Source organism: Natrix helvetica (assembly GCF_964273705.1).
Source record: "Natrix helvetica genome assembly, chromosome: 7".
Classification (NCBI taxonomy): Eukaryota; Metazoa; Chordata; class Lepidosauria; order Squamata; family Natricidae; genus Natrix; species Natrix helvetica.
Window position 1 is genome coordinate 21,413,237 of NC_138558.1, and position 25,734 is coordinate 21,438,970.

General features: G+C 40.9%; 1 protein-coding gene across 1 annotated transcript in view; it reads left to right on the forward strand.

Annotated features, from left to right (window-relative positions):
* The window catches only part of BANK1 (B cell scaffold protein with ankyrin repeats 1), a 163,173-nt gene that overhangs the window by 72,503 nt on the left and 64,936 nt on the right, over positions 1 to 25,734 (forward strand). Inside the window, exon 7 of the mRNA XM_081959076.1 lies at positions 894 to 1,090. Coding sequence (XP_081815202.1) covers positions 894 to 1,090 — 197 coding nt within the window. The remainder of the gene's footprint in view (positions 1 to 893; positions 1,091 to 25,734) is intronic.

Here is a 25,734-nt window from a genome sequence, read left to right on the forward strand (position 1 = left end):
TTGTAAGTGGAGTTCAGAAAGCATAATGATAGCTGTTCAACAATTGTTATTCATTTGAAAGGAATGGTAGCTGCATGTAAAAGAACATACATATTTTTTATATGCCCAATGAAGTGATCTTGTGTCCAACTTTACAGAAAATCATCTTGTGTTTTGAAGGGCTGTTCAATGGAAAGTCAGTTCAAAAATAAGACATCATAAAGAGAGCAATAGTTAGCGACTGAATAGTAGATCTGCTACATGTACCATACTATATGACTCTTTAATGTATACATTTCTTTCCCCTTGTTCTAAGGCGGGGGTGTCACACTTATTTATTTATTTATTTTATTTGTCAACAAGTACAAGGAAACAAGTATGAAAACACATGAAAAAATGGCACAAATAAATGGATATAAATAAGCAAAACATAGCTTTAAACACATAAAAAGTGTACATATAAATGGGACAACAGGACAGGGCCGGTAGGCACGCTGGTGCGCTTATGCACGCCCCCTTAGGGACTTCTTAAGAAATGTGTAAGGTCCACGGTAGACAGCTTAAGGTAAAAGGTATGGGGTTAGAGGAACTAACAACAGGACCAGGTAGAACGTTCCACACATTTACTACTCTATTGCTGAAATCATTTTTCCTGCAATCAAGATTAGAACGGATTACATTTAGTTTGTATTTATTGATAGCCCTTATGTGTTATTGCAGTTGAAGTAAAAGTAATTAACTTGTAGCCTTCGGGCGGGATGTATCACACACTGGCCACGCCCGGTTTAGCAAAGGGGGGAAGTTATGATTGCATCACGTGACGCTGCCATGACAACGTGAGATTGACACCTCTGTTCTAAGGGAATGGTGTGATGTTTTGTGATATATATGTACATCTTTGTTTTTCAATCCAGATTCACAGTTAGAGGAACTTCCCACTCTTCTCCATTGTGCAGCTAAATTTGGATTAAAGAAACTTGCTGGACTTCTTCTCCAAGATCCCAAAGCCACTCAAGCATGTAGAATTACTAACAAGTATGGAGAAAACCCAGCTCACGTTGCAAAAAAGTATGGACAGAAGGAAATTTGGAAGGTCCTTAAAGAGTTGCCAGTAAGTATCTGCTCTTACACATAAACATTACATTCATAATATGATATGAAATGAATGGGAACACTAGTTACATTTTGAGAATTTTCATTGTGATAAAACATGGAGAGAAATCTGTGGACAGATTTGTGAATATTATAATTAGATTTGTGAAAACAAATACATACACAATCTGTAAGCATTAATTCTAATGATACATACCTTTTACTTTTCATAATAATTTGATATTTTTGCCTTTTGAATAAAAAGACTAAAATGCATGAATGAAACAGAGAATGAAACACATTATATAATCAACTCTTATTTAGATTTTTTTTTTTTGCATCAATTGCATGCTTGATTTTGCCAACTTAGTATTATAGAAAGGAATGGTATATTCTAACATATTATATAGTATAATCAGAGAGGGTTGGTCTTGTTTTACATCACCAAATTTATTCTAAGCATCATTGAAGGAAGGCAACCAACAGCTTGTCTTCCTGAATTCCTAAAGGTTGGCATGGCATCAGGCAATGTAAAACAGACATAGTTTCTTTCTTGAAAAGGTATTGATGGGAATTAATACAAATAAATTAACTGCCATTGCAGCATTAACCTCAAAAGAGGGTGGAAGAGAGGAGGGGAGAGGAGGGGAGAAAGGAAGGAGGGAAGAGGGGTAGGGAACAAGGAGAGGGAAGGAGGAGGTGGAAGGAGATGAGAAATAGAAGCTGACATATTACAGTGCATGTTAAACTATATTTTGAAGATGGTTCAACATAGAGAATAAGGTAAGCTTCTTAGATGTATCTGTTGCTGTGTAGCAATGAAAGAGAATTCTGATTCTAAAAGTTGAGATTGAAACTAACTTTGTAAAGGGCAAGTTTTCAGCTGAACCTCCATTATTCATCGATACATCCCTCTGACCAAAGAGATATCCAACAAATGCTAGTAGAAGTTGTGTAAGGAACAGTAATGTATTATTTGTGTAGAGGGGATCAAAGCATCTATTGGAGAAATCATGTAAGTAGCATAGAGAAAGACAACATGTGTGAACAAGCAGTAACATACTGAGTAAATCAGTCCATGGCAATGGCCATAAAACCCTTACTCTGTAACACACAAAAAACCCATTTATTTTTGGCCAAAACTTCAACTAAAAATTCTCCAGCTAATTTTCATCTCAGAAACTGGCTTAATTTAAAACATTGTGTTCCTTCCCTTAGTTCATATGCTTAAAACAATTATAGTTCTTTCTCTTCATAGTAGTCACTCTGGGTTGCCAAGAAATTAGGGAGGTGGACATTTGGCTGGATTTTTTTTTAACTTTGGACCTTTTTGCCAGAATAATTAAACTAAAAGGTAGATTATGTGCCACTGCCAAATGGTTTTCAGTAAAGTTGGAGGTTTTTAAAAATCATGTTGTAGTATTTTTGCGGTGTTTACTTTAAATACTGTACCATTACATTAGACATTTTTACCCAATCCTTTTCAAGGAGAGCTCTTGTCTGAGGCATGAACCAGCGTTCTCAAAAGGGGAGGTGTTGTGGTCCACCAGCGGCCTGCAGAGCTGGCAGCACAATTGAACAGTGAGAAGGTTGAGGAGGAACATGGACCAGTTCTGGAGTCTGGGGAAGGCTGAGACGAGGGCTCTGCGTTGGAGGCAGAGAAGGGCCAGGGCCATCTGGTAGTTATGTGCTGCTTTCAGACCCTCCAGAGTCTCTGACACCAGCAAGGCAGAGGAACAGGGGGAGCCTGTTCCCAGTGCGTGCATGCGCAGAGATGCCAGAAGGCAAAAACAGCTAAGACAAAAGGGGCAAATCGGGAGTAAAGCTTGGAGATGATTGGCCCTTCCCATAAGACATAAAAGAGGAGCAAATGGACATGAGCCTTTGCAGGAAGCAATTTTGTCAGTTTAAACTCTGAAGCTCCATTTGACTCTGGGCCCCATTTGGCTTTGCAAAACGAATTGGCAATTAGGTCTCTGGCAGCGTTTCAAGGGAGATAAAGATGGGTGCTTATCAGCCTTACTCTGAAAGACTGTGGCAGACTTCTGTCGGACTCTTCACAGACTGGTTGTGAATCATTACGGGCTGTGAATGAATATAATTCACAGCTGTTTAAATTTAAAAAGGGTTTTGGGGACTAAGTGTGTGATTTTTGCTATCTCAGGAAGCCTAGGTCAGAACAGTAGGTAGGAAAAGGTCCACAGAAGAAAATAATAGTTCCCCCTCCCTTTCTTTGTTACTTTTCTACCACTGCTAATTTTACAATACAGGCCATGTGAAAATTCTGGTAACCAATTTTTTTTTAATCCAAAAGTCATCTGAGAAAGTTAATACCTTGTGACACAGTGCACTAAGAGATTGCTTTTGTGGGAGATGTCACCTGCTGGGATCAGCTACCATCTCATTACCTCCCAGCAATTCCATTTGGCTTGTATTCATTATTCCAAGAGAAAAATAGTCTCTGTTTCAAGCTCTCTACAATGGGAAATTAATTGGAAGAGGTCATTGCACAACATAATATATATGTGGCTATTTCTTAGTTCCAAAGCCAAGAGACACAGCATAACAGATCTTTAAACAGACCTTTCAGCAGAAGGGTTGGGCAAAGAATGATTGTGATATACGTTAATGGAAAATAGCTATTGAGCATAGTGGTTTTGAAGTAGAAATCTACTTTAGATACAACAAACAATGGAAAACTCTGATACTGATATACAATATTCTAATAAAATGTTTTGATTTGTCATGTGGCACCTGAGTCTTCTACTGCCCTACAAATGGATCACTTACCTGTGTTCTTCATAACCAGAGCAAAGTATATCCAAATCAATGTATACAGATAATGCAGGGCATAAGATCAAATTCGATCTGCAGATTCTTCTCTACTGGAAATTAAAATTAATTATTAGGTTGGAATTCGCCACCTGGAAAAATAGCTGATCCTTGTCATCTTCCTTCCTTCATTAAAGATTGCAAAACGCTTTCTTTTTGCTATGCTAATCTAATGGGTAGGGATATGGAGAAGGAGTTTTTCTTTCCAAGTGGCCTTGAGCCCAACAAACAGCTCAGCTTAATCTGCTTCCAAGAATTTCCCATTAGAATTTTAAAGCTGATCCTCAGATAGAACTTACATAAAATGAACATCAGGGTTCACTTTTTATATTGTGAATAGAAAAGTTCAAGAATAAACAAAATATTCAGGGTCCCCAAAGTCACGCAAGAAATTGGCAGAGGTAGAAAGCCTACCTCAAAAAGAAGCAGAACGGTATGAAGTTGTTACTGCTGATCAAAGAACAAGGAGACTTGGGTTCAAATTTCTGTTCAGTCATGAAGCTCATTGGAGAACTGTCTTTCTCCCAGCTTTGAATGTCTCTCTTATGGAAATGAAATAAGAGGAAGTCACCATGAATTATGTATGCCACTCTGGAGTTCTGTTCTGAGGGCTCTGCCTGCCTTCAAATTGTCACATTAGGGGCAACACTGCAGAAAGAAAAATTCCCTGAACAGATTTTAAAAGTAGATGTGCAACTAAAACAATTTGTTTATTTAGTAATATTAGATACATGCACTTAGTCTTTGCTTGTTTTTTTTAAATAATGCAGACTATCTCCGTGATGATGAACTTATGGCACACGTACCAAAAGTGGCACGCAGAGCCATCTCTCCGGGCACACCAGCCGTTGCCCATTGCTCTTCCGGGTTCTGGCGCCAGCAGCTGGCCTTCTTCTGCATGGGAGTGTCAGAAAGTGAAAGAGCAGCTCCCTTGCATGCAGGCCTGTGCCGGGAAACTGAGCTTTTGGTTTCTGGCACACACATATGGGCCAGCCAGCTGGTTTTCGCACGTGCATGCATGCCAGAAGCTGGAAGACCAAGTGACCGGTGTGCATGCCGGAAACTGGAAGCTCAGCTTCCCAGCATGCACATGTGCGCCAGGGAACTCTTCCAGTTTCTGGTGCCCACCCCGCGTGTGCCCTCCCATTTCAGCACTCATTGCCAAAAAGGTTCACCAATATTGGACTATCCTGTAGACGACCTTTTTTTCCAAAGTTTTATTTGTTTTATTTATGTAACATCCAATTTTCATCAGTGTGTGTTCTGGGTACAATTGTGCTTAAGTAGTCATATTATACATTTTTGTTGTTATAATTCCTCGCCATCGTATTAGAATATGATAACATAATAATACGCTAACAATATTTAACGTTTGACATCATCTTCTTTAATAACTCTCCTCTTTACCATTTCCTCCAATTGTATCTCCTCCTTTCTAACTTCTATTATTTAGCCATTGATGAAACATATCAAAAAGTATTCAGTTTCTTCTTTATCCTTAATAGCAAGTGTTAATCTAGCCATTTCTGCTCAGTCTAAAATTTTCTAGATCACATTCCCCTCAGACGGGATATCATCATCTTTCCATTGTTGTGCAAATACAATATATTGTACTGTAGATGACTTTTGCAGTGTCTGATATGAACAAAATTATTTCAGTTTGATATATTCCTCAAAGCTCTGCAAATAATTTAGTTTTTCACCTAATAATACAGGTGTAGTTACAGTAGCTACATATCTTCAATAAATTGATGGTTTTTGTTATTATCTTTAACTCAAAGAACAATGTACACCTATTGTACACATACGATCACATTCTTATTCCTATTCATTTGAATCAGTTCTGTTGGTAGGGGGGACCCTCTATCAATCTTACTTCAATTAAAGTTGACCTGGGTATTGAGATTCATCAGGGAGATTCTGTTTGTGACCTCATTTGTTATTATGACTCATGAAGTCAGAGCTTCATTAGGGCCATGGTACTACATCTTGCTGAAAATGTAAAGCATCATTCAGGATCTAGCATGAACTAGTCAAGGACAAGGCTCAGATACATAAGTTGTTTTTACTGTAGACTGCAAGAAGCTCTAATAATGAAAATTAGCTGCTACAAGTCCCGATCAGTCCTAGAAGAGTTCAACCCTGACTGCTCTTTAGAAGGCCAGATCCTGAAGATGAAACTCAAATACTTTGGCCACCTAATGAGAAGGAAGGACTCACTGGAGAAGAGCCTAATGCTGGGAAAGACTGAGGGCAAAAAAAGAAGGGGATGACAGAGAACGAAGTGGCTGGATGGAGTCACCGAAGCAGTAGGCATGAGCTTGAATGGACTCCAGAGGATGGTAGAGGACAAGAAGGCCTGAAGGAACGTTCTCTATGGAGTTTCAATGGGTCAGACACGATTTTGCAACTAACAACAACTACATCTAGCAATCAAGTCCACTATACAATTCCAGGGCTGAAATCTTACATATCTTTCACCTCTCTTACATGGCAATAGAGCTCTTGCTCATTTTACAGTCAAGTATGGAGAACTTGACCATGTTCTGTTGAGAGTCCTTTCTGTACTAGGACTCTTTGCTTTTAGCCATGGCAATTTCAGCCCTCATGCATGTCAGGGTTCAAAACAGGGGTTTTTCGGTGGTGGCATTTCACTCTGCAAAAACCCTAAGTTGTTATCAACAAACATATTTGTTAGGTGATTTAAAATATTGCTTTTAAAATGAATTGATTCTTACAGTAATGCCATTGCATTCGAAATGACATCCAAATTTGTATATTATTTTTAATTTTAGTTCAGAGATGCATTAACAGTGTTTTGTACACAGTACGTGGCTGTTTCAAGAGAAAGAAAAGTGTGTGTGTGTTTGTGTGTAGCCAGACAAATGCACATAAACAGACATACAATAATAACATCAGCAACATTTACAAATGTGAATATAAAATTGTTAATCAGGTTTAAGCAGAGTGTTTTTTGCTACAGTAGAGTAACACAGCTGTCTACTATAATGTCTAACCTTCAAATGATATTGTTATGCAATTCATTGGAGTAGGCTATTGACCATGAGATTATTCTCCAAATATTATTTATTTTCAAATTAAAACAGCAGTTTTATCCAATTGCACATTAACCTGAGTATACAGGGGAAATTTATTTTAACAATTGTATCTGGTTTTCTAAACCCAAAATATTCAGCTTGCAAAATGTACATTTATGTAAATGCAGACATAAACAGTGAGGAAAAAATATTAAACATATATACAGTTTAACTGCCTAATTAAATATTCACTCAAGCAGTACATTGGTTAATGTATAATCAGTTGAATACAAAGACATCAAGACTAGATTGATGTAGAATGCATTCTATATGAAAATGAACAGAATCCACCAACTAGGGAAAATTTCAGAATATCATACCAAAGGATTAAATTATGAAACACCACATGGCCTTTCAACAAATTCCACTTTGTCAGAAGTGTGATTTTCTTGTAATAGGATTATACTTGTAGGAGTATTTTGTATATGCTGGACCATAACAAGGTAGGTCAACATCCTCTTGAATCTTGAGGTTAATCTAAGCCAAATATCCTTTTGAGAACTTTTCTTACTCAGAGTTGAGGCATGGAGAGAAAGAGAAACATTTTCACTAGTTCTATCACAGCTTCTTTTCTTAGATAAAAAGTTTGTTTTCCTTTCAAATTCATTCACAGATATACATTCTTATAATTGCTATTTGACATTTGTCTATTCATCATAGTCTTATATTCATTTTTACACACACACACACACACACACACACACACACACACACACACACACACACACACACACACATATATATATATATATATATATATATATATATATATATATATATATATATATATATATATATATATAATTACAGTTTGGATCACTTTCTTGCCACCCCGTGCCTCCATCTTGTTTTGCAACAACCTTACTCCTTCCATCTTCTCAACCTCCCTTCCCTGCCTTCTTCCTTCCTCCTCTTCTTCCTTCTTGTTCTATCACAGCTTCTATTTGTGTGGTCCAGTGACATTTTATTCACACGGCTGCTTCCTTCTTCAATGCTTCTTGGTTCCTTCCTTCCCAGAAAACATTACTACTGTACTTGTCCTTGGGGGCAGAAAGGCATTATTATTTTTTCATTCAAAGGAAGATCTCCCTAGAAAAGAAAAACTTTACGTTTGGAAAACAGTGACATGCCAGAACGTATGGATAGCAGACTAGCCAGCTGATCAATGCTTCGAGATCTTCAAAAGTAACTTTCCCCGAAGATGTGCAAAATATTCTGAGCTCAAAACTTTCTCAGCTTAAAATATCATTTGATGTATGTGTGACTCTGTCTGTGTGTGTGTGTGTGTGTGTGTGTGTGTGTGTTTATTGTTAGAAAAGAATTTTACACAGAATTGGGGGGGGGGGGGAACCTATGGAAACTTAGGAAAAAGTAGAAAGAAGAAAAAGATATAAAAATATAAAATAAAAAGTGAGAAAGCAAGACAAGAAAAAGAAGAAAACGAAGCAGCTTTTGAGTTTCTTTTCAGCAGTTACTAGCATGATTATGACCAATTTCCAGCCTCCCAGACTACATATTTGGGTTACTTCTTCCCGTAAACAACACTTTTTAATCATTAAAGCTTAACATTGCCAAGTTATTGTTGTCCATTTTCAGCATAATATCCATGAAGTGTTTTCAGTTTTCATCAAAGTAAATGTAGTAACTGTGAGAGAGATCTTGAAGTCCTAGTGAAAGTCAATGCAGTCCTAGGCTGCATAAACAGAGGGATTGTATCAAGATCACAGGAACTGATAGTACCGCTTTACACAATAGTGAGGCCACACTTGGAATAATGTGTCCAGTTCTGGCTAACACAATATTTAAAAAAAAGATTTTGAGACCCCGGAGAAAGTGCAGAGAAGAGCATCAATAAGGCTTCGGAGGCCAAACCATACAATGAACAAATAAGTAGGTCTAGTAGCCTAGCAAAGAGAATGATTAGGAGTCACATGATAGCTAGCTTCTAGTACTTAAGGAGCTATTACGCAGAAGAGGGGATCAATTTATTCTCCAATGTTCCCAAGAGGAGGACAAGAAGCAATGGGTAGAAGCTCATTGAAGAGGTTCCAACCCTTCTGCCTTCTGGAAGAGCTTACAGACCTGTTTGGGGGGGAGAGGGAGGGAGCTTAGAGAAATTTCCTGATAGTGAGAACAATTAACCAAGGATACAGCTTTTGTCCTGTGCCGTGGGTGCTCCATTGGTGAATGTTTTCTAAAAGAGATTGGACATCCATTTGGCCAGGATTGTATAAGGTCTCCTACCTTATACAGTTGGACAAGAAAACCTCCAAGATCCATTCAGTCCTATGATTCTATGTCTATGTCTTTGATGCCCTTCATTATTCAGACAAGTTAATTTAGCCGTTTCAGCAAGAATATCCATCTTCACAGTTGATCCCCACACACACATTGTGAGTTTTCCTATATAGCTTAGAATGCCATTTTAAAAATCCATTATGTTTTGAGTAGGAAAACAATAGGAACAATTATTGGTCTTTAATAGCACTCCATAGTAAACAATAGAAGTATCAGTTAAGCCGTACCAAAAACACTTTTTGCACACTGCCTGTCTGATCTTTAAAAAAGAAAACACACATTCTTCCATATTTGCCCTAATAAATAGGAATTATAACATGGCTGCAAATACTTCTCATTAATTGCATGGCTGATGATTAAAGGCATTTTGAGTTTTGTTCCACTGAAACATGGAACACTCAAAATATTTTCCCAGTATATTTTAAAGTCCTGAGCTGAGAACAAACTTCTCTCCCTTTTTGTCCCCCCCACCAACTTCCTCACTCAAAAAAATAAACCCCCAATATCATTAGGGATAATAATTAAATAACGTATTATAAACCATTATATTCTTCTGTTATGGCAAAAAAAAATCAGAACTCAGAAGTGGTGTCTTCTTTTCTGACTAATACGTTTTATTATAAGTCAGGAAAGATGCTACCAGATTCCTGATTTCATCAGACTGTGAGGAAATTCAGATGAGGGCAAGAAGATGAAACAATGCTTCCTGTTGTTACTCTGGCATCTTCTTGGCAGGAAAGCATAAAGAAGAATCAATGCCTAGCAACAACGGATTATACAAATAGCACCATTTTTTCAGAAGAGAAGACAGTAGTCTTCTGGCCTACTGTGATTGCACATCAATTGAACGGGATATTTACACCATCTCCATGCTTTGCTACCTCTACAGTGGGCATTTCTAGACTACTTACAGACAGAGTTCAAAAGCACCCTCAGTCAAAGGAGGCTTATTTGTGTTGGATTCTTTCTTCTAACCTCTGCTTTGTTCAATCATCCTGTTTCTTATTGGCAGTTTTGCACCTCAGCTGAGTGTCAGTCCCACAAGACCTTATAGCGATTCATTAGAGTTGTGGTGACATCCATTCTAATTACAAAAAAAGTAATTAGAATGTAGTTCAAGACTTTCCCAATTGTGCCTTGATTGGGATGTAGGCAATAAACATCTATCTATGTTTTCCAAAGCTGCCAGTGAAAATTGCTTATTGGAAAAGAAAGAGAACATTAAAGAAAAAAGAAAGAAAGAAAAAGAAAGAAAGAAAACATTAAATCCGAAGTCCCTTCCAATTATATTATTCTATGTTTTATGTTCAAAGTGCAAGAGAGACAGAGAGAACAACTCTTTGGTTTAAAAAAAAGGTACAACTCTTATTACTTTAACGCTGATTTTAATAGGCAGTCATTTGAAGTATTGGAAGGTACCGTACTTCCACAACTCATATCAGCAATGGACAATCCCAACCTGATTCATAAGCTAAGGCTCAATAGAAATTTATTTCTACCTTTTGCTACACAAGGTGTTGTGGCCCGCCAGTGGCCAGCAGAGTTGGCAGCAAATTCGAACAGTGAGGAGGTTGAGGAGGAACATGGGCCAGTCCTGGAGTCTGTGGAAGGCTCAGACGAGGGCTCTAAGTCAGAGGCAGAGAGGGGACCAGGATCATCTGGTAGTTATTTGCTGACTCCGGAGGCTCCGGAGTCTGACATCAGCAAGGCAGAAGAACAGCGGGAGCCTGTTCCCAGTGTGTGCAAGCGTAGAGATACCAGAAGGCAAGAACAATTAAGAAAACGGGTTCAATTTAGGAGTAAGGCTTGGAAGTGATTGGCCCCTCCCATAAGACATAAAAGAGGAGTGAACGGGATATGAAATTTTGCAGGAAGCAATTAGTTTATCTGGTCAGTTCAAGCATTGAAAAGTTCTGTTTGACTCTGTGCTAAGTTTAGCCTTGCTCTGCTTTTGGCAATTAGGTCTTTGGCAGCATTCCAAGGGAGATAAGGTGGGTGTTTATCAACATTCCCCTGAAAGATTGTGGCAACTCGAGCAGACATCTGTCAGAACCTTCACAGACTGTGAAGCCTGGGGGACTGTTAATGACCATAATGTACAGCCGTATAAATAAGAGTGTTTTGGGGACTAATATTGTGATTTATGCTTTCTCAGGAAGCCTAGTTCAGAACACAATTTACCACTGGGCTTCCTGGCAAAACTATAACCAAGACGTAATTGCCTAGATGTATAAATATTGAAATTGTAAGGTAGAAACAGATGGAGAAATCCATGTATTTGACTTGAAACTCAATGTTACTTCTGGGTTGGGAGCCACATACTTCCAAATATCAGTTGTAAGGGAAGAATGGGGGAAGAAAGGTATGTCTTTTTATTCTGTCTACAAGTGTCTGAGGCCATTGATAGAAATGCTGGACCAAAATCATCCTCAGTAACTTGATCCAGCGTAATAGTAACTGAATGAAGAAAAAAATTCTTGGAAACCAGAGAACCTTTTCCATTTAAAAAATTGTATTGCTAAAATCTATTGCCAACCTAGCCAAATTTCAGAATTAAAATGGAAAGATAAATTAATAGAGACAGGGCCTTTTCTCTGGTGGCACGCAATACATAAACCTGTCTTTCGAGGCACAGAATCAAACATTTATTTCTTCTTTAGCAGTTAAAAAGAAATTAATCTTCTTTTTAAATATGCTGAGCCATCTGCTATGTATTTAACTATTTGATTTTAATTAGCTGTTGAATAAGTTTTTGTTTTATTTCTAGCTCTCTGGTGTTAGATTCAATTGTTACATCAGTCTGTCATTATCCACTTTAGGGTCTACATTGGATGGATATAAATATTACACAGGCATATCAGAGCTTGCCAGATTTGTACCAACCAGCAATATGAGTCTGTTTTGATGCTGGTTATTTCTGATTCTGTATCCTCTTTCCAATTTTCAGTTCAGTTAAAAGATCTCTCCCTCTCCCTCTATCTCTCTCTCTCCCCATAACAGAAAAGAGCAACAAACAGGATTAGCAAAGGTCAGGGCACATGTTGATCTGCTGGGGACTACATAGAAATTGTTCCCAGCTATGGCCTTCTTCTAATCTTTTTTTTTAAATTTTCTAATCAAACCAACTTGCTTCTTACCCAAATAGTACTAAATAGGGTCAGCCTTGCTTTACCTTAAAATCAGGCTGAAAATCGCCACCAGGATAAATCGTTTTTCTTTCTCGTGTTCTCATTTCCTGACTAAAATTCTCATTTTAGAAACATTTTGAAAGTCTCCATCAAGATATACTTTCTTGACGTCTTTTAATATTTTATCTCTGTTTCCCAACAGGCCCCCAACCAAAACACTCCATAATTCAGTTCTCTGATGGGAAGAGAATCCAACCCAAAAGATGAAGTAATAATTATCTAGGGTCCCTTAAGCCCTAGTGTGGTATCAATAAATTATGAAGCTTGCTGACTACCACAAGAACTAAGTGATTTATAGCCATCAAGAGTATAGTACGCCAACCAGCATAATCATGTCATAGGCCTCAGACCTTGTGTGGATCACTAATTGGCTTCATTTGTCTTAGTAGCGGTAGTATTATTTCATCAACTGACTGCATTAAAGCTCAGACATGTGCATTTCCCTAGGGCAGGGGTGTCAAATTCGATTCCATTGAGAGCTGCATCAGGGTTGTGTTTGACCTTGGGGGGGGGCATGGCCAGCTCAACATCACTCATGTTGGGGTGCCTATAGTCGGTAGCCCGAGCGTTCTGCCAACAAAAATGGGTACCCAAGTTCTGTTTTCAGCTGCGACGGCCTCCTGCAACCCTCTGCCAGAGAAAATGGAGTGCAGGAGGGCTGCCCAAGATAGTATTAAGAGATTACAATTCCCGCTATCAATTGCAGCAGTTGGAAACTCTGAGTAGATGAAATTAGTTTTAATTTGTTGCCCAATTGTATCCTTTAAGTAATAAGGAGTCAGATGTCTCCCCAGGGGAAAAGAACAGATCAGAGGTGGGTTCCTACCGGTTCAGACCAGTTCAGCTGAACCAGTAGTAACTTGGCAGCCTGGGTCACTGGAATTAGCATCGACCCAGGCCTGCCACACCCCCAAATTGCTTTTCCTATGGCGGCACCATCTTGTTTTTCTGTTGTGCACATGCGCAGAACAATTTTCATTGAAAGAAATTATTTTTTTTCTTTTTTTAAGGTTTTGCGCATGCACAGACCTTTTTATTTGCAAACGTCCATGCGTGCACCGAACCAGCAGTAAGGCCGGCATCAACTCACCCCCTGGGGGTATGCCATAGCTCCAAAAGTATTCCCTCTCATCATAATGATGCTATTTTCAGTGGCCAGAAATTAAATCATTTTCCTGATTCACACAAGTTACTAAGCCACAATACGATTTGTTTAATGTTTGCACAAAATGTTTGCACAATTTAATGGATTGTGCAAACCATGCTATGGTATGTAAACCACAGAGCACAATTTAAAGCAATGTTTGGGCCTAGCCAGTTGTGTTTTACTCAGCAGAACATGGTCTCTGAGTAAATAAAATCCATGTACATAAAATATCGCCTTTTTTTTTTCAGATGAATTGGGATTTCAGCTCCAATGCTCGATGATTCTTTTAAGTTTCATATTAGGCTCCGTAGCTTTGCAAAATGTATTTCCTTTCTGGATGATCTATTGTTGCAAAGCTTAAGGATGATCTGCCTAATTAAGCAATAAATAACTCTTGCAGAAAAACGTGATGCATCACTTTAAAGCTACACATAATTCTCTTAGTTTAATTTGCAAAGCCCAGCATGAATAAAAGTGAGAAGGGAATAAAGCTGTGTGTTCCTTCCTGCACACAAAAGATATAGGCATAGATTTTTAGAATGTTTCATATTACATCATTCACAATTGATTGTAGGTATTTAAAATACAACCATTTTGTACGTCAGATCAACATATTAATGACTGTATGGCCATTTAGAAAATGAAGAATGAGGCTTTGAATGGGAATTTGTTCATAAGAGATTAGCCAATGACAAATTCCACTGACTAGTTCCCAAACAATCAAAAGAAAAGACTATTTAAAGAAAGATCAGAGGAATCAATATATTGTCTGAGCAGTGTCTGAGCTCTTTTGAGTATGTGTACCCTTTCCTGACAATAACTGATAAGTTATAATTTCTTATAGTTCTTATAGTTTCTTATGATGATATTCGGGGAACAAATGAAAGGCTGAAAATGGGATGTTTCTATGTCTGTTGCCCAGTCATCTCCCTACTTCTGTTGGAAGAAATCTCCAGGTCCAGTTCCAAGCCAGGAGAAAGGTACTGGAGACAAAATGGAGGCTGGAGGCTGATTGGAAAGAGGGTCCATTTATTGATGAAACAGAAGCACCAAGCACATTTGATTCTGTGTAGCTGATCACATGGAGTTTAGAGTGAGGTGTTTTTATACCTTCTATTGGGCTTTGAACTTGAGCTTCCTGTTCCTGTGCAAGAACATATATTCTATTGGCTGTTGTCAGACTCCTATAGGGCCATTTAGGGGTCATGTTTGTTGGAGCTACATTTGGTTGAAGTTTGGATAGTGATACAATGTCCTTAGGAAACTGTGCAATGTAGTAAACTCTGTGTCTTAGTGGGTTAATCTTATTATGTCCTGAAGGATCATGTCTTAATCCCTTCACTCTGGATCTGAAGGTCTTTTGTTTTGTAGATAGGGGCCCGAGTCTTTCATAATGGGCACAAAATATCTGCTGGGAGGGGGGCAGGGGGCAGGGGCTCTGAGTTTCTATTTCCCTTAAGACTTTTGTATGTCTCTTTTAGGGGAAATATAATATTCTGCTTTTTTAATATTTCCTAAAATATTTTATTCTTCTAGGAGAGGGGTAGCTGCTAGCTTTCTACATTCCTAAAAAAAAGTTTTTAGAGTTATTTAAGAGTGAAGCTCTCTGGCCTTTTCTCCTTTGGTAGCATATATATTAAAGGTGAATAATCTCAAACCCAGTGACTGCACAGATGCGGTACTAAACATCTGCTTTGATTCATTCCCTAAATGATTCCCCATTGATGCCATTAATTATTATGTTTCTAATGTACAAGACCACAAATAATTCTCATCCTCCTCCATGGGCACCCTAACATGATTTTTTTGGGTGTATTATCTGCCTCCTAATAATCCCAATCTTAATCTACATACTTCCTTTTTCACACTGTCTCTTTCTGTTACTTGGATTCCATTTAAATCTCTCTGTGTTGCCTTAACTAGTTAAATCATCTAGCTAATTTTGTTGGAATTACAAAATTGTAGAAAATCTCATGGGTTCCCTTTTACCCCACCCTGATGGCCAAATTTGAGACTCTTGGTTTAGAAAATGGTGGGCTTAGGCATAATAAGCAAGGTTAAGAGAAATCACCATTTTAAAATTGCCTTATGTTTGTCTATTATGTAAGAACTTTGTTTATAGGGCTACCAGTAATACTTTGTATTGAAAAGCAAATTATATAGTGGAAATAGTTTGGAAAGAGGTTGAATCAAGGTTTGCAAATGCATTTGGGCTATCATTCATCTGTAACAAGTACATTAGACTTGGGGCAGTCGTCCACCAATTTGGGGTCATGAATTATCAATGCATTGATGATATTTGTTTATGCATCGAACTCTGATTGATGATGATGCCATCAACTTGGAGAGTGCTGATATCTCAATTGCTCAAGCTGAATGTTAGCAAGTGGGCCAAATACTTGACTAGCTTTGGTTTGTTTGACCTTCCTAGTTCTAAGAACTCTTCATGTTTCATGAGACTGGACTACACAGCTAAGGATCTGTACATAATTTGGGACTCTTCCTGGACTTTCACCTGTTGCTGTGTTGTGGCCAGGAAGGACTTAGTACAAGTTCAGTTGATGAGACAATTACACCCCCTTCCTGGATTAATAGGCTCTTTTCTTGGTCACTCAGGTCACCTCACAATTGGCCTACAGCAGTGGTGGGTTGCAGGCGGTACGCCCCTGTACGGGCGTACTGGTCCCTGCCTGGAGCACCAGGTACCGTTCTGGTACAATGCTCTGGAGGGCCCAGCCGCCCGTCTGAGCTCTTTATCTGTATTTGAGCTCTTCAGTGCTTTCGTGCACGAGCATGGAGCACACGGCACCTGCGCGGCACTCCACTGAGCTAGCTGGAGCATCACGGAGACTCACAGATGTGTCGGAAGTGGTAAGGACACATGCACACTGGGTACGTTCATATGGTGGACGACGGGGCCCATTGCAACTGTACAAGTTGCAACGGGATCTGGAACCCACCACTGGCCTACAGCCATTTATTTTACATGTAGGTGCTCTTGAAAACCATTGAGAAATTACAGCTGGTCTAGAATGCAATGTCCCAAAAAGTGTTGAGCAATCTTCTCAGGTGAAATCCTGTATTTCCAATATCCATTTGTATGTTTTATTGGGTTTCTTGATTTATTGTCATATATTTATTATGTTTTAATTGCATATTGATCTTAACTGCTTTCAGAAAGATAGATTAAACAGCAAGACATAAGGAAAGGATCGTAAAATGTTAACATTCCTGAGCCCCCACTGTAATTCTTTACATGTGAAAAAAAAGTCCCACAGAGCTGTATAAGATTTATTGTCAGGTGAATGAATATGAGATTGCAGCCTTCAAAATCAATGTTTTGATTGAGATGACTGTTTTAAGATATCTTTGACTACAGCAACCACAATTTTTATTTATTTATTCATTGATAACCTGGCATTGTCCGGGCATTTATTTATAGGGAGAAAATGTCCAGACCAAATATAATTTCTAATGTTGGATTTTCCCCATTACCAGAGGGAGTCCCCTTGTGGAGTACAGTGAAGCCATTACCATGGCAACTCCATTGTGCTGTATAGAAGTAGAAGTAGAAGCCATTTTACGGCAGTACAGTAGAAGCCATTTTAAGGCAAAACAGGCTGTATCTTAATAGAACACATACCCCAGGGGGTTTTGGAAGTGTCTTACCCACAAAGTATTTTTTCCCAGAGAGTAAGTCATCTGTGTACGAAGTTTGCTTGAAATTGCTCGATGAGTGTGTGTGTGTGTGTATTGTATATGTTTATGAATATATATATGTATGTATGTATGTATGTGTGTGTGTGTGTGTGTATGTATGTATGTATGTATGTATGTATGTATGTATGTATGTATATTTCATTCAGAGATGGGTTGCTCCTGGCTCAGCCCAGATTGGGCAAACCAGTAGTAGTGGCAGGAGGCTCTGCCCACCTGCCTGGATGCACACCTGAACCAGTAGTAAAAAAAATGGCAGCCCACCACTGATTTCATTTCTATATCCTTCTATTTTGAACATCTAATTCTAGGAGGCGAATAATCATACATTTTGTAGTACAAAAGGCCAACAGGGTTGGTGTTATCCTCAAGTCTGAAGGTAGAAAGTTCCAGAAGGCAACATTATAGCAGAGAAGGCACATCTCCTAGTCCCTGCCAGGCAATATTCCTTGATTGATGTACAACCTGCCTGATCAAATTGGATGGGTAGAAACAACTGGGGAGAAAACAGTGCCACAGGTAACCCAGTCTCAAGCTATGAAGACTTTCAAAGGTTGTCACCTGCACCTTGAATTGTACCTGGAATCACACAAGCAACTAATGCAGCTCACGCAATAGCAGTGTTATATGTATTAAATATCCAACACCATTTACAACCTGTGCAGCCCCATTTTGTACCAGCTGAAGCTTCCAAATGCTTTTCAAGGGTAGCCCCATGTAGAGTGTGCTGCAGTAATCTAATCCCATCATCATAAACCCATATCCTAGCGATAGCGAACCTTTTTTGGCTCGTGTGCCATAAGGGGGGAGTGCAGGGGCTTTATAGGAGCCTGGGGAGGGTGAAAACAGCTTCCCCCGCCTCGCCAGAGGCCTCCGGAGGCTTCAGGGACCTTCAGGAGGCTTCTCTGAAGCCTCTGGGGGGTCATTTTTAGTCCTCTGGAGGCTTCAGGGAAGCCTCCTGAAGGTCCCTGAAGCCTCCGGAGGGCTTAAACCGACCCTACGAGCAAACTGGAAGTCTGTCCCCGAACTTCCAGTTTGCCCATAGGGCTGGTTTTTTGTGCTCTGGAGGCTTCAGGGAAGCTCCTGAAGCCTCCGGAGGGCCTTGGGGGGCTCTTTTCACCCTCCCCAGGCTCCTATAAAGCCTCTGGAGCCTGGGGAGGGCGAAAAATGGCTTTAAAAAGGCTGAACATAGCTGGCCAGTGTGCACATGCGCCCTGGCCAGCTGACAGGGCAACGCCTCGCATGCCCTGACAAATGGCTCTGCGTGCCACCTGTGGCATGCGTGCCATAGGTTCGCCATCCCGGTCCTAGGTCATACTGGTTGAGCCTGCATAGAATTGAAACATTTGGAAGGCAATAGAGTTCATATTACCATATTGCTGCTTCAATATTTTCCAAGTTAACCACGCATGCTCACTATAAAAATAGGAAGGGGAAAAGTTAGTCTTTAAATCAATGTATAAACCTTCATAGATGGAAAAGCACATTAATCATAGCTTAACAAACCAAAAAGAGATCCCCAATTAAACAGAGAACCTGTGGAGCAGATGCAGCGAGCAGCCCAATAAATCACTTCTATTATCCATCCGCTGGTTTAAAAAATGCACATTATAATAGATTCTTGTCAATCCTGTATTATTAGGACCTTTCTCATATTTACAGATACAGATTAACAGAGTTGGAAGGGACCTTGTAGGTCACCTAGTCCAACCTCTGCCCAAGCAGATCCTACACCATTTTTGACAGATGGCATTCCAGTTTCTTCTTGAAAGCTTCCAGTGATGAAGCTCCAACAACTTCTGAAAATTTGTATCTTGTTAACAAGTTATGGCTGGGCAAAAATCATGTCAAGAACATGATTTTTATAGGAGATGATCTTGTCACCGGACATGATTTTTATAGGAGTAAACCAGAGGTGGATTCAGCAGGTTCTCACCAGTTTTGGAGAAATGGTAGTGGAAATTTTGAGTAGTTTGGAGAACCGGTAAATACCATCTCTGACTGGCCCCACCCCCATCTATTCTCTGCCTCCCGAGTCCCAGCTGATCAGGAGGGAATGGGGATTTTGCAGTAACCTTTCCCTGCTGTTAGATAGGCAGGAACGCAGGCAGACGCCGTGAGGCAAATTCAACAGACGTTTATTCACAGGCAGTAATAACTACAAATACAAGAGAGAAGCGGGGGCTGTCCCTGCCTGACAGCTATTTATATGGAGCTGTCAGGCAGGGCGGCCAATCAGGAAGCGGGGATTGCCCGCGTTTAGCCAGGTCGCGTCTTGTCCAATCAGACGCGACCTGGCTGTTGCTGGCAGACTCCGGCAAGGCTCCTGACGTCATTGCCAGGACTCTACACCTGCCACGCCCACCAAGCCATGCCACACTCACCAAGCCACGCCCACAGAACTGGCAGTAAAAAAATTTGAATCCCACCACTGGAGTAAACAGGTTTTTGGAAGCATAGCCAGAGAAAACCAGTACGTGTGAAGTTTTGGTGGGAAAAGGGGGAACAAAGTTTGAAACAATGGCAGTGCCTGGGGTTCCAAACTGAACCTGAATTGTTGAGGTTAAAAAAAAGTGACTCATTTTATATATGCTTGTATATCAAACACCGTCAGCTTGAGAAAGGTTGAGATATAAATTAGAGATATAAATATGGTTGTTCTCGTTAGCAACTTCGGCTACCACATAAAAGAGATGGAGAAAATGTTTACTGCTTTTCAGCCCAGGGGTGGCTGTTTTTTTTCCCATGATATGCTAATTTTGCCCATGACAATAATGGGAAGGGAAATTGATTAGCCTATTCCAAGAGTAGCAGAGTTGATGGGCCCTGAATTAACTCTTTTTAGGGAAGGCAGCATCTGACAGCTCTGCTGAGCTAATATGGGGATGTTCGCGTTAGTATTGTGTTCTGAAATTAGTTGAGGATTGTACAGACATGCATTCTGTCACACATACATCCATTTCTCTATAGCTAGCTAATTTAGTAGCCAAACCATCTTGTTCATGTCTTCGGAGAAACATTTTTTTTCACCTACAATGTCCAATAATTTAATATTTAATAAGGCAGAAAATGTGAAGACATTGTAGTGGTTAAAAAAAGGTAGCTGAAAAGAAATCTGATTTAAGGATGAACTCGTGGCAAAGATGTAATAGAAATTCTTCAACAGCATTGCCAGTTGCCGATTATGGTGTTAATAACATTTTTTTAAAAAAAAAGCTAGTAAGCCATCGTCAGCAAAATTACAAAGTGTAAACCTGTAGAAAATGCAGTAAGCACAATTTGATCAATAAAGCAGCTACCTCTGAATATAAATTATGTAGATTGGTTTCACTCCCTGTTCTCAATGAGGAATTAAAAGGTTAGCAAGATACAGGGTGTCTGGGAAAGTAATTTGCAGAACCCTCTTTTAAAAAAAAAACATTATATTTAATTAAGTTTAAAATTTACAGGCTCTTGGTACATTTTAACTTTGCCATAATTTCTAATGCAGACCACTGCAAAGATATCTGGCTCTTATGTAAACAAAGCTCTGCCATTCTTCATAGAATAGTGGTTGTTATTTATATTTTCAAGCAATCAATTTTTTTCAGAAACTTTCTCAAGCAATACTACAGACCAGATTTTTCTATGCCATCTACCAACAGCAATGTCATCAAGATATTTCAATTGTTTAGCAAAATGGTGCGGTGGCCTAGGGATGAAGACGCTCGCTTCCCACTCAGAAGGTTGATAGTTCAATTCTAGACAGTGACAGATGTTTCTTATCAGGCCGCAAAGAGGAAAATATCTGCTGTGAACTTTGCACAGGTTTCAGGAAGGGCATCCGGCTAGTAAATGCTCAGTATTCAGCCACCCTGACTTCAACCCGATAAAAGGGATTACAGAGTTGTAAAAAGAAAAAGAAAAATCAATTGTTCAGCAAGAGCAATAATTTGGCTGCTAAAAGTATCTGTATGGTGAGTTGTTGTTTTTTACTTTGCCTTTTTATTGTAGTTCTAATCATTAAATGTGTGTCATGAACCTTAATCAGGAGAAAACTTATTTTATTTTTTATTTATTTATTTATTATTCATATTTATAGACCGCCCCCTCTCCCGAAAGGGACTCGGGGCGGTGTACAGTCACTAAAATACGTTATAAAATACATACAAAACAGTTAAATAATTAAATACGTAGGTGGAGGAGGTTGCAAGACTGTACATAGAATAATAAATATTAAATATAGTATATAGTGTATTAAAAACTTTTTAAAACCCCAAACCCAATTAAAATGAATAAATCCCCGGGAGGTAGAACTAAGAAAGTGCCAGGCCAGCTGATTGAAATAGGTGAGTCTTTAACTTTTGCCGGAAGGAACGGAGGTCGGTGGTAGTTCGAATGTCAGGGGGGAGGTCATTCCAGAGGGTTGGGCCCATCACAGAGAAGGATCTACTCCTAGGTGTCGCCCGCTGGCATTGACTAGCAGACGGCACCAGGAGGAGCCCCTCTCTGTGTGAGCGGATAGGTCGCAGGGACGTGTGTGGTAGGATGCGATCCTGCAGGTAACTAGGTCCACTGCCATGGAGCGCTTTAAAGATGGTGATCAATACCTTGAAACGCACCCGAAAGGCCACAGGTAGCCAGTGCAGCTCGCGCAGGAGAGGTGTTACGTGGGAGTAACGTGTACTTCCCATAATAACCCGCGCGGCTGCGTTCTGAACTAGCTGCAGTCTCCGGACGCGTCCCAAGGGAAGCCCCATGTAGAGAGCATTGCAGTAGTCCAGGCGAGACGTCACCAGCGCATGAGTGACCGTGCGCAGGGCACTCCGGTCCAGTAGGGGGCGCAATTGGCGCACCAGGCGAACCTGGTGGAACGCCCCCCTTGCCACGGCTGCCACATGGTCCTCCATTGACAGCCGGGCATCAAGGAGGACGCCCAAATTGCGCGCCCGCTCCACAGGGGACAATTGTTCGCCCCCTATGGCCAGCGATGGAGTCAGCTGGCTGAACCGAGGCGCCGGTAACCACAGCCACTCGGTCTTGGAGGGGTTGAGTTTAAGTCTGTTGTCCCCCATCCAGACCCCGACGGCTTCCAAACACCGGGACATCACTTCGACAGCCTCGTTGGGGTGGTTTGGGGTTGAAATATACAGCTGAGTATCATCAGCGTAAAGATGGTACTCAACCCCAAAACCACGGATGATCTCACCCAGCGGCTTCACATATGCGTTGAACAGGAGAGGCGAGAGGACCGACCCCTGTGGCACCCCACAAGTGAGTGGCCTCAGGGACGATCTCTGCCCCCCTGTCAACACACATTGCTTCCGGTCGGAGAGGTAGGAGCCGAACCACCGCAAAACGGTGCCTCCGACTCCCATCCCCTCCAACCGGCGCAATAGGATACCATGGTCGATGGTATCAAAAGCCGCCGAGAGGTCTAATAGGACCAGGATAGAGGAGCAACCCCTATCTCTGGCCCTCCAGAGATCATCGACCAACGCGACCAAGGCTGTCTCAGTGCTGTGCCCGGGTCGGAAGCCGGACTGGCGTGGGTCTAGATAGTCGGATTCGTCTAGGTGTCGCGGGGAGCTGCTGCGCCACCACATTCTCGACAACCTTCGCCAGAAAGGGGAGGTTGGAGACTGGACGATAGTTAGCTAGCTCCATTGGGTCGAGCGCAGGCCTCTTGAGCAAGGGTCTCACCACCGCCTCTTTCAAGGCGGTTGGTAAGTATCCCTCACTCAGTGAGGCGCTCACCAGGCCCAGGAGCCAGCCTCGTGTCACCTCCCAGGCTGCCAGTACCAGCCAGGAGGGGCACGGGTCCGTTAAACAAGTGGTGGGTCGCAGCCGTCCACGCAGCCTGTCCAAATCCTCGGGGGCAACAGAGTCAAACTCCTCCCAGAATGGTCCCTCAAGACTCGCTGTTGGCGGCTCGTCTGGTCCACTGACGGAGGTCCACCCGCTCCGGATCTGATCGATTTTGTCCTGAAGATATTCCCCAAACTCCTCTGCTCTACCCTGTAAGGGTGTCTCCCGCGCCCCCTGCGATAAGAGGGAGCGAGTCACCCTAAACAGGGCGGCAGGGCGGTTATCCGCGGACGCAATAAGAGCAGCACAATGTCTACGTTTGGCCGCTCTTATTGCCACAAGGTAAGTCCGCAAATAGGCTCTTACCTGTGTTCGGTCAGATTCGGAGCGCGAGGATCTCCACCTGCTCTCTAGACGTCTCCTGTGGCGCTTCATCACCCTGAGCTCCTCAGTGAACCAAGGAGCCCGGGTGGGTCGATGCCGCAGGAGAGGTCGCAACGGCGCAACCCGGTCCAAGGCCCCAGTCGTCGCCCTATTCCAGGCAGTCACTAGGTCCTCGGAACGGGAGCGGGACAAGGCTACAGGTATTGGCCCAAGCTCCGTCAGGAATCTATCAGATTCCATCAGGTGCCTGGGGCGGTACCAGTTTATAGAGTCTGGTTCCGCCTCCTCGCGGTGGGGGATAGCGCCAGGGAAGTCCAGCCGGAGGGATGAGTGGTCTGACCATGACAGGGGCGTGATAACTAAATCCCCTATTCCCAGATCACTCGTCCACTGTTCAGATACAAAAATGAGGTCCAGTGTGTGGCCCCCTTCGTGAGTGGGGCCCTGCACTAATTGGGTCAGGTCCATGGCCGTCATGGAAGCCATGAACTCCCGAGCCACCTCGGAAGCCGCTCCCGTTGACGGCAAGTTGAAGTCCCCCATGACCAGAAGTCTGGGAGTCTCAACTGCCGTCGCTGAGATTAGCTCGAGGAGCTCGGGCAGGGCTGCTGATGCATAGCGAGGAGCCAAGTATACAATCAGCAAGCCCCACTGCCTCCCTGGGCCCCAACTCACACCAAGGGACTCACACCCGGGTATCTGAGGAACAGTGAACTCCCTCGGCTCTAAACATTCCCGTATAACCACCGCCACCCCACCACCCTTACCCAGGGCCCGAGGCTGATGGAATGCTCGAAAACCCGGTGGGCACATTTCCACGAGGGGTAAACCACCTTCGTGGCCCAACCAGGTCTCCGTTATCCCTGCAAGGTCTAGCTCCCCCTCTGAGATCAACTCATTAATGAGGGGGGCCTTGTTGATGACAGACCTTGCGTTGCAAAGCATCAGCCGCAGGCCCTGGCTCTGTAGCACTGATTTGTTTTGTTATACAAGACCCCATTAAAAGTTTCCTTCTGCAAATCTGAAACAATATCACAAACCCACCAAAGATTGTGAAAGGGAACATTTTTTTTTAATCCTACAGTTTCACCAACAATTCATGGAATTGATTGTATTGGTGCTTTTTAAGGCATACTTCCAGTACATCTGCTGATAAGAATCCTCCATTCTCTGGGCTGCTGGTATTATTTCCTAATTCATTCCTCAAAACCACATCCATGTTTATGATAGATTAATCAAAATCCATTTCAAAAAAGATCAAATGATTTTTTTGAAATTATATCAATGGGTTCCATGAAAAAAAATTAACATTATTTTTTCAATATTAGATTTCTATTTCCAATCCCATTGCTTTTTGTAATTTTCTAATATTGAATGGATTTGACACCACAAAAAATCAAGGCACTTTAAGTTCTAAATATTGTTCAACTTTCTCTGCACTGCAGGGTATTGAATTTATTTTTAAAAATCTATACATTTCTTTTATTAACAAGTCAATTAGCACTTGTTAGTCTATTTTATAATGGAAGATATAACAAAACAATAGGCTAGAATGGAAAAAATAAATTTATCTCAGAAATAGATTTTTATCAATTGAATGAACCAAATAACCATTTCAGACAAACACAATGTGCTAAATGTGGAGAGATTATACAGATTTATTCCAGGCAATTTTTGTAGAATTGTTGTTGGTACGCATTCCAGTGAGGACAAAAATTATATGTCAAACAAATGGATTGAATTTCCTGACATTTCTTTCTACATTTGCAAACCTTGGAAATTTTCTCAAATGACTGATTTATTTCAGAAACAACTGCAGAATGACAACAATGGAATATTATATTTGTGGTCTGGTATATTCTATGTTAATTTCATTTCTGGTATAATTTCAAAAATTCATCTGATCTTACTTGAAACAGATTTTGATGAATCTACCATAAAAATGGATCTGATTTGGGGGAAAGAACTGAAGTTATGATAGCTGTGATCCTGACTCTCTCTTCTTATAACGTATTGCTTTTGGGTAAAAGAATGTATCGTCTTCACAATAACCATAATTAAAACCAGGATTAAAACCAACATTAAAACCAGGATTAATTTAACATGTTCTGAAGCCAATTAAGAAATCTAGCATCCCCAAATCCTCCCTACCATTAGTAAAACCTTTAAAATCTGGGATCTAGAGTAAGCTGAATTTCTGCTAGCTGCATTT